General features: G+C 43.1%; 1 protein-coding gene across 1 annotated transcript in view; it reads left to right on the top strand.

Moving 5' to 3' along the window:
• The window catches only part of LOC141107662 (cytochrome P450 2F3-like), a 63,933-nt gene that overhangs the window by 44,398 nt on the left and 4,907 nt on the right, over nucleotides 1-14,628 (top strand). The window contains exons 6-9 of the mRNA XM_073598554.1: nucleotides 4,503-4,679; nucleotides 7,497-7,638; nucleotides 8,430-8,617; nucleotides 10,920-11,061. Coding sequence (XP_073454655.1) covers nucleotides 4,503-4,679; nucleotides 7,497-7,638; nucleotides 8,430-8,617; nucleotides 10,920-11,061 — 649 coding nt within the window. The remainder of the gene's footprint in view (nucleotides 1-4,502; nucleotides 4,680-7,496; nucleotides 7,639-8,429; nucleotides 8,618-10,919; nucleotides 11,062-14,628) is intronic.

Below are 14,628 nucleotides of genomic sequence, written 5' to 3'. Positions count from 1 at the left end.
AGCACATCCATATTGCATCTTGGAGCAACTTTAAGCAGATTCCTAGCAGCTGGGCAAATAGGGCCAGATAACCTAGTGCACCTGCTGAGCAAGGGAGCTTACTCCTGAATCCTTCAACCATTGCACCATTAATAACTTGTTCAGTGGTATACCTGGCCAGTAAGGAACTCTTTGTTCTACCAGGTCACCCTCTTTGCTGTATTCACCCCTACTAATGTACCACAACGGGTATGTAGGGAGAGGCTGGCAACCTACTGTTGTGATAACCACAGTGTCTCTGCTATAAGAGGAAGCTGTGGCTGGTGGTTTTTAGCAGTAGCTTCTGTTCTATTTTGTTATGGAGACCCCCAGGTCCTGCACTGCACCACTCAGTAAATACAGGTGGAAGGGGAAAAAATGCCTTACCTACCTCTTTCCCATCTGAGGTGGTTTAGGCACACTCGCTCCTCTGCACCACTTGTCCACCATACAGCATCTCTGATGTAGGAGTGAGCTGTGGCTGGTGTCTTTAGCAAAAGCTTCTGGGCTATTTGAATCCAGACCCCAGGGGAGATTATCTCAAATGCCCAGAAACCATCTGGCTGGGATTGGGGATTTTTGACTCACCGTTGTCGTCTTCCCCTTTTTCCACAGCCACCGGGCTTGCTTTTCCATCCTTATGGTCCACACGCAAGGAGGATAGCCACCAAAGTGCCCCCCCCACAACTGCTGTCCCTTTAGGGAGCTGCAAGGTTAGGCTGTGTCCTGCTCTGTCCAGTCAGTATATACACATGGGGGGGGGGGGGGCAATGCCGTATGTTCCTCATTCCCATGAGGTGGTTTAGGCAGACATTCACCATAGTAAACTGGTGCCTCCTCGAAAGGAGGATGTGGGCGCCTGCTCCTGCTGACTCTCAGCCTTCCCTTCTGGGTAAGAACGTGGGTCGTTCAGGCGGTGCCCTCCCCAGCAGCCCACGCGAGCTACCAGGGACCCAGGAGTCAGGGGATACGATCCCCCTGGAAAGAACCGACTGCCAGCACCCCCGTCTGAAAGGACTTCCGGACAGGTAAGGGGGGGGGGGGGGACAGGATAAAGGCCCCTGAAGTTCTGGGGACACCATTGTACCCAGGGGCCTTCAGCTCTCAGGGGGGCTTTCCCAGTTTCTGTTGCCCCCCTGAGGAAAGGATAGGGGAACCCCCCGGGAAGGATAAATATATCCCGCCAGACCCAGAGGCTTCCCAGGCATTTGGTCCGGCTCCCAGGGGGAGACCACCAGCCCCAGGCTTCGGTCATTTGGAAAAAAACAAACAGTTTCGCCGTGTAGGGAGAAACACAATCAAAAACTGAGGATCAGGGGGAAGGGTGTGGACTTAAAACAGCTGTTGATTGATTGTGTTTCCTGTGGGGAGGAGCCTCTCATCTCTCAGGTGTGCCGTCCTGGAAGATGACTTGAGAAAAAAAGATCAATGTATGAGCTGGCCAAGTTAACATTTCTCTTTGGATATAAATTACTTATTTTTTTTATTTATTTTTTTACCTTTTATTAAACTTTCCATGCAGTCCCCTAAACTTCCAACCAGGATGGCGCGGTTACAGAAGGACAACCTGACCTTCTGATGTAGGATAAATATGCAACCATTAGATAAACCAGCTGTCAACTGAGAACCTTCACATAGAGCTTGTCCTTGTGCAGCTGCAGTTACATGGAGGAGAGTGTATATAGGGGCGGCTCCAGGGAAAGCCACAAAACAGCAGAACCACCCTATAGACAGAAGTGTACATGGCCAGATTTTTAAGCTCCTCTCCTGCAGAATAGATGACGCTTAGAAGGAAATCATGTGGCGGCAATCAAAACATGTATGTGTGGCTAACACAGTATTCTTAGGGCCAGTTCACACCACATGCAGTCCAATGTGTTTCTTTAATGGCATAGCTCACACCAGTACTTGCAGTTCCAGTGTGTTCCAGTTCCAGAAAAAAAAGTAGAACATGCTACATTTTTCCTGCACTGGACTGTATTGGAGCGCTGTAAAAAGCATCAAAAGTGCACTGGAACGCACCTAAAAACACATATTTCCTTATTTAAGTCCAAGAAAAAATAGGGGGAAAAAATGCACTGGACTGCATCAAAAATGCACATAAAACAGTTCAAAAACGCACTGGAACGTTTAAAAACCATGCATGCAGAAAAGCATCTGAAACGCATCCGGACTGCTTTTCTATGGTGTGAACTGGCCCTTAATGTCTTTTGGGTATAATAGCACATTGACACATATTTACAATTTTACTACATTCAACTGAATTCAATTCAACTGAAATCAATTAAACGTACATTCATATACGCACATAGGTGTATAACTAAATTAAAAACTGTCAAAATGACTAGTTTTCCTTTAAGTGTATAGAACTATTTAAAGAGAAGATGCATGATAGTTGATTTATTAAAGGCAGATTGGCTCTTCACTTTACAAAATAATTTTCTCCATAGGTTAATGAATAAGGTGAAGCCCTATAGACTTCCATCATCCAATCATGTGCAAGCAGAAATTCTGTTTTTTATTTTCCGTGCACATGATTGGGTATTCGTTACAAAGTGAAAGTTCACCACATTCACCAAGCTCAAGAGAAAATTCCTTTGCAAAATGAACAACCTACAGTATCTCAAAAAAGTGAGTACACCCCTCACATTTTTGTAAATATTTTATTATATCTTTTCATGTGACAACACTGAAGAAATGACACTTTGCTACAATGTAAAGTAGTGAGTGTACAGCTTGTATAACAGTGTAAATTTGCTGTCCCCTCAAAATAACTCAACACACAGCCATTAATGTCTAAACCGCTGGCAACAAAAGTGAGTACACCCCTAAGTGAAAATGCACAAATTGGGCCCAATTAGCAATTTTTCCTTTATCCGGTGTAATGTGATTTGTTAGTGTTACAAGGTCTCAGGTGTGAATGGGGAGCAGGTGCATTCAGTTTGATGTTCTTGCTCTCACTCTCTCATACTGGTCACTGGAAGTTTAATATGGCACCTCATGACAAAGAACTCTCTGAGGGTCTGAAAAAAAGATTATTGCTCTACATAAAGATGGCCTAGGCTATAAGAAGATTGCCAAGACCCTGAAATTGAGCTGCAGCATGGTGGCCAAGACCATACAGCGGTTTAACAGGACAGGTTCCACTCAGAACAGGCCTCGCCATGGTCAACCAAAGAAGTTGAGTGCACGTGCTCAGCGTCATGTCCAGAGGTTGTCTTTGGGAAATAGACATATGAGTGCTGCGAGCATTGCTGCAGAGGTTAAAGGGGTGGGGGCAGCCTGTCAGTGCTCAGACCATACGCCGCACACTGCATCATACTAGTCTGCATGGCTGTCATCTCAGAAGAAAGCCTCTTCTAAAGATGATGCACAAGAAAGCCCGCAAACAGTTTGCTGAAGATAAGCAGACTGAGGACATGGATTACTGTAACCATGTCCTGACATCCGATGAGATCAAGATAGACTTATTTGGTTCAGATGATGACAAGCGTGTGTGGCGGCAACCAGGTGAGGAGTACAAAGACAAGTGTGTCTTGCCTACAGTCAAGCATGGTGATGGGAGTGTCATGGTCTGGGGTTGCATGAGTGCTGCCAGCACTGGGGAGCTATAGTTCATTGAGGGAACCATGAATGCCAACATGTACTGTGACATACTGAAGCAGAGCATGATCCCCTCCCTTCAGAGACTGGGCCGCAGGGCAGTATTTCAGCATAACGCCCCCAAACACACCTCCAAGAGGACCACTCCCTTGCTAAAGAAGCTGAGGGTAAAGGTGATGGACTGGCCAAGCATGTCTCCAGACCTAAACCCTATTGAGCATCTGTGGGGCATCCTCAAGTGGAAGATTGAGGAGTGCGAGGTCTCTACATCCACCAGCACCGTGATGTCTTCATGGAGGAGTGGAAGAGGATTCCATTGGCAACCTGTGAAGCTCTGGTGAACTCCAAGCCTAAGAGGGTTAAGGCAGTGCTAGAAAATAATGGTGGCCACACAAAATATTGACACTTTGGGCCCAATTTGGACATTTTCACTTAGGGGTGTACTCACTTTTGTTGCCAGCGGTTTAGACATTAATGTGTTGAGTTATTTTGAGGGGACAGCAAATTTACATTGTTATACAAGCTGTACACTCACTACTTTACATTGTAGCAAAGTGTCATTTCTTCAGTGTTGTCACATGAAAAGATATAATAAAATATTTACAAAAATGTGAGGGGTGTACTCACTTTTGTGAGATACTGTATTTGCCCTTAGTATCTCAACCCCATGTAGGCATGCCTTTTAATCATGACTATTTTGTTATTAGGGTTGTGTTATCAGACTTTCAGCGCAAGGTCCCTAGATGCCATCAGGCTGTGGTCCCCTTGGTTTGTCCCCTCTCAGCATTTGGTGTTACATGTCCACATATGTTTTGCTCCAGTTGTGCTCTTTGGTTCTTTGTTGATATTTTGTTTGTATGTTTTGTTTTGTGGCAATCCAGCTCTACAATATGTATCCAAAGCTTATGGAACACCTGCCAGGTCCACACAAAAGAATGCAGAAGTATTTTGACATGATCTACGACATTTCAGCGGAAAGCATCAAATACCACAAGGATACACTGGATCCTGAAAATCCTCGTGACTACATTGACTGTTTCCTCATAAAGATCAAAGAGGTAATCATAACTAGGAGCTACGTTTTTTTTTAAAGTATTCCTTACTGAAATGGCCATAGTCTTGTTTTTTTTACATACATTTAAAAAGAATCCACTAAAGGTGAACCTGAACATTACAGCCTCAGTTCCACTTTTCCATCACTCACCGACTAGCCCGCTGAGACTAAAGAGAAATTCCATGTACTTTTTGGTATGGGAAGAATGTGACTCACTCCCCCTTTTTCCATGTGACTTGTGATGCTGCTTGCCATGTGACACTGCTTCCTGTTTGACCACTCAGGCAATACCCAGTGCAGTCACACTGCCCAGGTGAGGGACCTCAGCCCACGTTTCAGAAACTTATACAGAGTTTCCTCTCTTTACCCTTGGTGGCCATGTGGAATAATGAGGGAATGAATGAGGGAAAACATGCATTAGTAAAGCTGACCATAGATGGATCAAAATTCCGTTGGTTCAGCAGGGACCGGCTGATTTTCAATCCATGTGTGGCCACTTCTACTCTACAGAAGTCAATCTGTGAAATGGACTTGTTGGAAACAAAAATTCCTGATTAGCAGCTGCAGTCAATGGGCCACAGCCACTGATCAGAGTATTCTGACAGTGGAGAAGTCCGCTGTCAGAATACAATGGTACAGCGAGGAAGTTTCCTCTATCCACCTCTCTTGTCCACGTTCTCTTGGAGCGAAAACAAATTAGTCATATTTGGCTACACAGTCAAAATTCTATAAAACTGAATGCTAAAATTGTCTCTTAACAACGTAAAAGGATTTTGTAACAATGCTTTTCATTGACTCCACATCTCCCCTAACAATCCCATTTGCTACAATTCAGAACTTCCCCATTTTCAGTCTATTCCTAATGGTTCTCACAGGGCCCAGATGGAGTTGAAATATGTGCATCAGTTATACTCTCAAAGATCTTTTAAATATTTTCTTATGTTGCAGCAAGAATTGGGGATCCCTAAATTGACATTTTAAAGAGGAATTTCACTTATGCCGCATACACACGACCGGACTTTCTGGGAAACTAGGTCTGACGTTCTTCCTGCCGGACTTTCTGAACGGACGGACTTGCCTACACACGACCGGACTTTCCGGCAGGCTAGGTCCGCCGTTCTTCCCGACGGACTTTCGCCGGAGTTACGGCGGACTTTCAGAATGAACGGACTTGCCCACACACGAACAAGTCCGTTCATTTTGAACGTGACTCGGGTACGACGGGACTAGAAAAGGAAGTCAATCTCGCCGCTTTTATCGGCGAGATTGACACCTTGCTAGCCCCGTCGCGGGACATGCCAGGCCCTTAGGTCTGGTATGGATTTTAAGGGGAACCCCCTACGCCGAAAAAACGGTGTGGGGTCCCCCCAATGTCCATACCAGACCCCGATCTGAGCACTCAGCCCAGCCGGTCAGAAAAGGGGGTGGGGACGGGCGAGCACCCCCCCCTGAACCGTACCAGGTTGCATGCCCTCAACATGGGGGGGTGGGTGCTTTGGGGGAGGGGGCGCCCTGTGCCCCCCCACCCCAAAGCACCTTGTCCACATGTTGATGAGGACAAGGGCCTCTTCCCGACAACCCTGGCCATTAGTAAAGTCCGGTCGTGTGTACGAGGCATTAGGGTTCTCAAAAGTTAAACATCAACACTAAAAATGCTGTAGCTGCTGACTTTTAACAAAAAGGTACTTACTTATCAGCCCATGAAGTCAATCACTGTCCTACTTGTAGCCAATTGTTCGCTGGGCTTCAGATCCCCACCTTGGATGCACAATAGGGAGCTGTCTGTGAGCCATCAAAAAGTCACAGCCAACTCCCTATTGTGCACCGATCATGCTGTGCCGTGAGACTGGTCTTGCGGCCTCTTGGGTCACGTGACATGTCCCAGGAAGCTGCAGGCGAGTGGGAGGAAGGGCCAAACTATCTTCATCCTCTCCCACTGGAGAGTGCATTATTCCTATCTATTCATACCCAGTCAAACTCTAAACTATATAGTGATTTTAAGCAGTGCAAACTCTCCATCAACAGATCCCCTGCAGAATCATAGCTGAACAATACGGATGTCAAAACTTTTTTTTTTGGATAGAGTGAAGAGGGATTAGAACACTTCTCAGTTTTTACTACTGTCTGTGCCCTCCGTTGGGGAGATTTACCCTTTCTATTTATCCTGTTTACTGTTATCATCGAAATTAAAAGAAAATAACAAATTTTGCATTGACGCAGCATTGGAGGGTAAATCTTCCAATGGGGTTACTAGTTCTGGTGACACCCAGGACGTCCCTCACTTGGAGGAATTTCCTCTCACTTTTGGCTATGGAACAGAAAGTAAAGGGAAATCTCCCCTATGGAACACAGATGGCAAAAACTATTTGACAGGGTTTAACCCTCCCTTACGCTATTCAAAATGAAAAAAACCTTGCCTTTAGTTCTATTTTTAGTTCTATTTTTAGGGCCCTATGTTAAGGGTGCGTCAATTTCCATACGTCACATTTAGGTCTAAAAAATGGAAAAGGATGCAGACCTTTTTAAGGGTTTTTTTAGACCAAGAAAAACGCAAAGGTAATCAGATGTGAACAAACTCATGTCCGTTTACATCCACCTGCCCATAGACTTACATAGAGCTTCCATTCAAATCCGCCTGAAAAACTGGCAGTAAACTCTAAACTGAATGGTAAGTGAAAGAACCTATAAATGTAGGATTTTTTTTTCTCTTTATTACCTGTTATGACTTGTTGGAAGTACCTTGCTATATATCAGTGAACAAAATGTAAATCTTATGTTTTTATATTGCTTTAACATAGTTAAATTATTTCTTCACGTTAAGGAAACAGACAACCTCGACACTGCCTTTTACGCCAAATCTTTGTCCAGAACAATTCAAAATCTGCTGTTTGGAGGAACAGAGACAGTTAGCACTAACCTGAGATACGGATTCTTGGTGCTTATGAAATACCCGGAGGTGGCAGGTAATTTTTATCCTGTTTAAGATCTTTTGGTCTCTTTTGGGTGGAGACACTTTTTGCAGCTATAGTGTTGATGCTTGACTAAAAGTATTTGGAAGAGAGGAAAATGGAGCGTGGCTATTATTTATCTATTCTTTATAATGGTGAGCCAGGATGGGTTCTTTTGACACCCTGTTTACCGGAAGACAGGTAAGAGATGCAAGTCTGGAGCAGTTCTGCAGGTTTGGGATATTTCAAATATAGTGTTTACATGATGCAGTAAAAAAAGTCATAAAGCAGTGGGAGAGTTATGGCAATTTCCATCCTAATTTGCATGTGCCCAGGATGGCTATCTCATACAGGAAGACATAGTGAATCTGTGACCCTTCACAGAATAAACTAAATACTTTGGCATGTACACAGTCTCCAGCCTTGGAAAGGTGGTGGTCACCAACACAGCAGCATCTGAAATCTGAGGTCTTATTTAACTATTTAAAAAGCAGAGCAAAGGGTTGGGAGGCTTTTCTAAGGAGATAATGGATGATGGGAGGATGACAGATGTAAATAGACATATGGATAAACATAAGATGAACAGTTCAGGGAAGACTTTTTTCCAAAAGTCACAATATTTCTGCAAATTTTTGGCATAAAATTATTAAACTGAATAATAAATAGCATTTTCTATTTCTTGGAGACTTATCGAGATCTAACTTATTCTGTTAAATTATGCAAAAAAAAAAATGTACAGTACAGGAACAGAACATGATGAGGCTTGCATTCAACTTTCATACCTTCTATACTGTTTCCTGGTCCAGAGAAAATGCAAGAGGAGATTGATCGCGTTATTGGAAAAAACCGACTGCCATCTGTAAGCGACAGAAGCGATATGCCATATACAGACGCTGCTATCCATGAACTCATAAGGTTTTGTGATGTGCTACCGGTCAGTCTTCCTCGTTGCACATCTAGAGACACATTTTACAGAGGATATTCAATCCCGAAGGTAAGAGAACTCCAGTACTACCAGACATTTGGAGCGTGTGGGAGATGCCATTGCTAGTCTGTTTAAAAGTGCATACTCCAGGACCATAATCTGTATCCTTTACTGGCAAGTTGCTGACTTGGAAAAAGCATATTAAATGTCCTAATACCTTAAACGAACACTTTTGCCCTAGGAGTGTAGCCAACCAAGTAATGAAGAAAGGGTAAAGCTGACAGCCCTGTAGCATGGACCTTTAAAGCTTTAGGCTGGGTTCACACTATTGCGAATTGGATTGCGGATTGCCCAGTCATGCAACACTGTACCCAAATTATATCTTTATCATTTTTTTCACACAAATAGAACTTTCCTTCTGGTGGTATCACCACTGGATTTTTTTTTTTTTTGCTAAACAAACAAAAAAAGATCGAACAAAAAAAAAATAACATTTTCATAGATTGTTGATAGGTGACACTGATGAGGAGGTACTGATGGACACTGATTGGCAGCACTAATGGACACTGATTGGCAGCACTGATGGGCACTGATTGGCAGCACTGGTGGGCACTGTTAGGACTGCATTGATAATCAGGACACGGATAATCAAGCCAGTTATCGGCTCTTTTCTCCCCCTGTCAGCATGAGGAAAGGAAAGCCGACTACTGGCTTGTGTTTACATTGTGATCAGCTGTCATTGGGCACAGCTGGTCACATCGTAAAGGGACGCTGTCATTGGCCCTTTACCCTGATACGTGATCAGCTGGGTCCGAAGGACTCAGCAATCACAGAGAGCGTGTCGGGCAGTACGATCACGGAAGGACGTCATATGACACCCTCCCGGCAAAATAAGCCTGTGCTGTAGCCGTCTTTTGACTATAGCGCAGGTGGGAAGTTTGGTAACCAGTTGCCGACCACCTCATAGCAGATTTACTGCTACAGGGCGGCCACACTGTGCAGAATCATGCATACAGTATATATATGTAATTCTGCACTTCCAGGTAGGGGACGTGTGTGGGAGCCATCGGCATGCCACTTCTGCCGTGACTTGTCACGGCAGAAGCCAATTAGCAGGTGCCAGCCAATGGATGTCCGCCGGCACCTGCCGATTGTCAGGAATATTTCGGGAAGGACAGAGCTCTGCCTATATAAACAAGACAGAGCTCCGTTCTGACAGGGAGGAAGTGAAGCAGGGAAAGAAAATCTATCACTTTCCTTAGTAAAAGCATCTCACACAGTACACAAAAGCACTGGCTAGGCACACATTTAACCCATTGATCATCCTATATGTTTAACCCCTTCCCATCCAGTGTCATTAGTACAGTGACAGTGCATATTTTTAGCACTGATCACTGTATTAGTGTCACTGGTTCTCACAAAGTGTTAAAAGGGTCAGTTAATGTCCGATTGTTTGCCGCAATATCACAGTGCTGCTATAAATCCCTTATCGCCATCATTACTAGTATAAAAAAATAAAAATAAATACAAATTCCAGAATAAATCCCATAGTTTGTAGACGCTATAACTTTTGCACAAACCAATCAATATACACTTATTGGGATTTTTTTGTACCAAAAATATGTGGCAGAACACATATTGGCCTAAATTTTTGAAGAAATATTTTTTTAAATGTTTTTATTGGATTTTTCCTAACTCCATCCAAGTTATTACCCACTTAAAAAAACACAAAAAAAAACAAAGCTCAAGGACTGTTCACTGTGTCTGAATGAAAGCAGAAAATGTTATGTGCCTGGCTGTGCAGCAGTGGGGAACTGCAACTCCTACGGGAGTAGTGCTACAAATGGGTCATACGCGCCTAACTCCTCCAAATCAGACCGACTGGTGGGACGTGTTGTATCAGTCCTCCAGTCCCAGGCACTAGTGGGGCTTGCCTCTTACAATGTATCACTCAGGAGGTATAGATGTAAGTTATGGGACCCTTTAAAAGATCATAGCCATCTCTCCATATGTAGGACGGTGTTCCAAGTAATACAGAGAAATTGCCAATAGTGCAATAAAATACTAAATTTAAATTATGTATTAATGATATTTGCACACTCACATAGATATAAAATAGACCAGCTTTCTGTTTGTAATTAATACAGTTTGCAAAGTCTCTATCCTAACCGACTTCTGGTTCCGATCCGTTCAGCCTTAAAAAGAAGTTAGGGCATATAGCTTGCATTTTTTTTTCTTGTGACATTCACTTCATTTAAGATCTTCCTGTCCCAGATTCAAGTTTCGGGGGGGATGATTTTTTACAAATCCTGAACATAATAAAATATATATTTAAAAATCCTGCTAATCCTGATAATATTTTTGTTTTTAGGGCACACATGTCACTCCACTCCTGGCCTCTGTCCATAGGGACCCGAAACATTACACACAGCCAGAAGAATTCAACCCAAATCATTTTCTGGATGACAAGGGAAATTTTAGAAAGAATGACGCCCACATGCCTTTTGGCGCTGGTAAATTATTAAGTATTATTATAATTTTTATTATAATTATGTTCTAATTAGTATCCTGATAAAGTTGTGCTTGCTCATTATTAGGAATGCAATTTGTGATTTTATCTGTTCAGAATCGTATATATAATGTTAGTATATAGAAATAGAAGACCTGGAAAAACAGACAATGACTGTACTGGCTGTTCTACATAGCATTATACTGACTATAGCTTAAAGCGGAGCTCCACCCAAAAGGGCTTATTCCTAGTCCCCCCCCCCCATCCATTGCCACATTTGGCACTTTTCGTGGGGGAGTGGGTACTTGGTTTTGACTGGTACACACTCCCACTTTTGGGTTAGATCGCAATTGCTATCTGCCCGCCGTCTCCTTCTTCTCTTCCCCAAAAACAGTTTTCACTAAATCAGTGGCAACAGCAAGGTTAACAATGTCCCAGTGACATGTATAAATAATTTGGGAACAGTAATAAAATGAGTACCAAGTATTAAAGGGTTAGAACGGAAGTGTGGGAAGATGGAGGACGGGGATATATGAGGGAGTGGTAGAGATGCTTACGACCTAATGCTATAACATTGTCTGTATCTATATGACTGGCTGTATAATGAGGGGACAAATGAAAATGAAATTAAAAAAATAATAAAAATAATAATAATAAAGACATGCAGAAAATGGAAGGGAATATATATATGTATACATATATAAAATATGAGTCTGGCAGTTAGAAGTGTATCTGGGATGAGAATATTATTATTAGATAGTAAGTATAGAGAATAATAAATTAAAAAATATAAGAAAAATATATATAAATGCAAATGAGAATTAATCGAGATGGTATTAAGTGGTAATTTGTATAAAAATTCACAACGATTAATAATGATTTTTTAATTATGATTATTTAATTGATAATAATTATTTGATAAAATAGATCAAATAAATATGGGAATTAGAGATAAGTGACTAATGGTAGTGGGGATGTCCCTTTATCAAGATACTAAGGTGCGTCCATCGTATAGATAATACGACGTGGGATGCTGAATTGATGGGTGGATATGGCGGCGGTGATTATTTGATTAAAATGAAAAATGGAATAAAACACATATATATGAAATTACTGATACTATGTATAGTGGATAGGAGATCAAAAATTGATGGTTGAGAGGTTGGATGTATCGAGCTGCACTGGCATGAACGTGAATGTATGTAAATGTGCAAGGGGTCACGCATGCCCATGTGCGTGTAAATATGACCATGGTAGCAGTGCACGTATTACTGGATATTCAATCAGCGCAAACGTCTATCCCAAGGGATCATCAGTGATTGGTATAGACAGAAGGACTAGTAACTTAGTGAAGACTATGTGTTGACTTATCATCATAACAAGGTGTTAATTTCTATAGTTTCATTTAGGCCTCCAGGTAATAAGCTATCCAAGGAATATATCCAAAAGTTCTCTCTTTCACAGAGTCTTTTATATCGTTCAGCCGGGGGCAGGGTTTTCGGGATGGACTCCAATATCCAAACCCATAGTCCCTAGGATGATTGGTCATGGAATTCTAGGAAGTGTCTAGAGACACTATGTTTGTCTTTTCCTTGTTCGACCAGTTTGCGATGTTCTCCAATAAGCTTACGCAAGGGACGGATCGTACGACTATCGTACAATAAGCCGCAAGGGCAGGTTAAGCACTATCGTACAATAAGCCGCAAGGGCAGGTTAAGCAGTAGATTACATATTCGGTGGAGCATGTAAAAAAATCAGGTATAAGATATTGTTTACCTTTGTGGAAGAAGTCCTTCTGTCCATGTGTGACATGGGCACATGTTAGACACAAGGGTTTCCTGCACCGGTACATGCCTTTGATATTGAAGAAGGTTAGGGATGTACTGGTCATGGGGCGTGATGGTTTTATCTTGCTTGATGCTATTCTAGCCTTGATGTTTTTGGCTCGTCTATAGGTGATTAAGGGACGGTCACTGACTGTAGCTTTGCGGTGGGGATCTTCCGTTAGGATTGGCCAATGTCTATGGAAGATCTTTTCCATCTTCTTGAATTTGTTATGAAACTGTGTGACAAACATTGACATCTTTATGGAGGTACTGTTGGAAAGCTTCTTCTATGATGTCATCTGGATATCCTTTTTCTTTAAACTTTGTTTGGCGTAACTCGCCATGGGATATGTAATCTTGTTCCGGGGTACAATTATGTTTGAGCCTACAGAATTGACTTCTAGGGATTTTGTTTATCCACCGAGAATGATGGCAGCTAATGTAAGGTAGATATGAGTTTCCTGACGTAGGCTTGGTATAGTTCTGCGCGCAAATGGTTTTGTTTTGGTGGAAAAGTTCTAGATCCAAAAAAGATAGCTTATTGCTATCAGTTACGGAGGTAAAGGACAGGCCCATGTTGTTGTTGTTGCAGTGTTGTAAAAAGTCAGCGATGAGCGAGTCGGGACCATCCCAGATAATGACTACATCAGCAAAAACTGCCTATGCAGATAAGGAGTGTCTGTGGATGAAAACAAGCTGTGCAGCTCTGACCAAACTTGAATAATGCTCTTACTATAGGTGATGGCCATTTACATACCTCATGAAGCCTGACTGTAAACCTCCCAGGACGTTGCTAAGCATGTTTCTAAGAGATGCCTAGCTGTTACTGTTGATCTTCACCATCACAGGAGTTTGCTCTTTCTATGATTCAAACCCACTCACATGCATTTTCTTTCCCCTGATGTAGGAGCTCTGAGCTCAGTGTCTGAGAGCTCACTACTGTGATGGTGGAGGTGAGCAGTAATAGCCGGGCCTCACTTTGTCTTAGCAATGTCTTAGGAGTTCTCGGGTTAGGCTTCATGAGGTACATACATGACCTATACCTATAGCAAGGGCATTATTCAACTTTAGTCAAATCTGCAGTTTTTTTATCTACATATGCCCCTTATCTGGGGAGCATGGCCTGGATGTGAACCAGGTGGGACTCACGACACCAGAGCTCCTCTCCAGACATGATCCTTCTGCCATCCTGTTGGCACTGACACTGCTTCTTTCCCATGGAAGGCTTGTGCCTGCTCTTAGTACCTCTTCGGTTGGCTGCTGACCCCCCGCTATGTTGCCTGGCAAACCTCGCTCTGAGTGCTCTCTGCACTCAGCCTCTGGTGGCCATCTTGACCACATAGTCTCCTGCATCCAATATGTCGATGAGCACACAGACCTCCTCTGCTGACACCAGGACGGGCCCACTACAGCTGACAACCTGGTGGCTATAACCGCCTGCAAGGAAACCCTGACTGTCAAGATAGACTGTGTCTCCACAGACATTAGTCTTATTTGCAATGACGAAGTCGGAGGCTGAGGACAGGCTCTTACAGGTGGAAGACAGAGCAAACTCTGACTCCACTGAATTGCATACCCTACAGCAACATGTTAAGGCCCCACAGGAGAGAGCTATTGACACTGAGAATAGGCTATTCTGCACCAATCCCAGGGTATTTGGGCTGCCTGAACGTGTAGAAGGAGCTAACCATGCTGCAATTGTGGGGACCTTCCTAACTGACCTCCTGGGTCTGCAAAATCTGCTG

This window comes from Aquarana catesbeiana, linkage group LG09, assembly GCF_042186555.1.
Source record: "Aquarana catesbeiana isolate 2022-GZ linkage group LG09, ASM4218655v1, whole genome shotgun sequence".
NCBI classification, from domain to species: Eukaryota; Metazoa; Chordata; class Amphibia; order Anura; family Ranidae; genus Aquarana; species Aquarana catesbeiana.
This window is presented reverse-complemented; position numbering and strand designations above follow the sequence as displayed.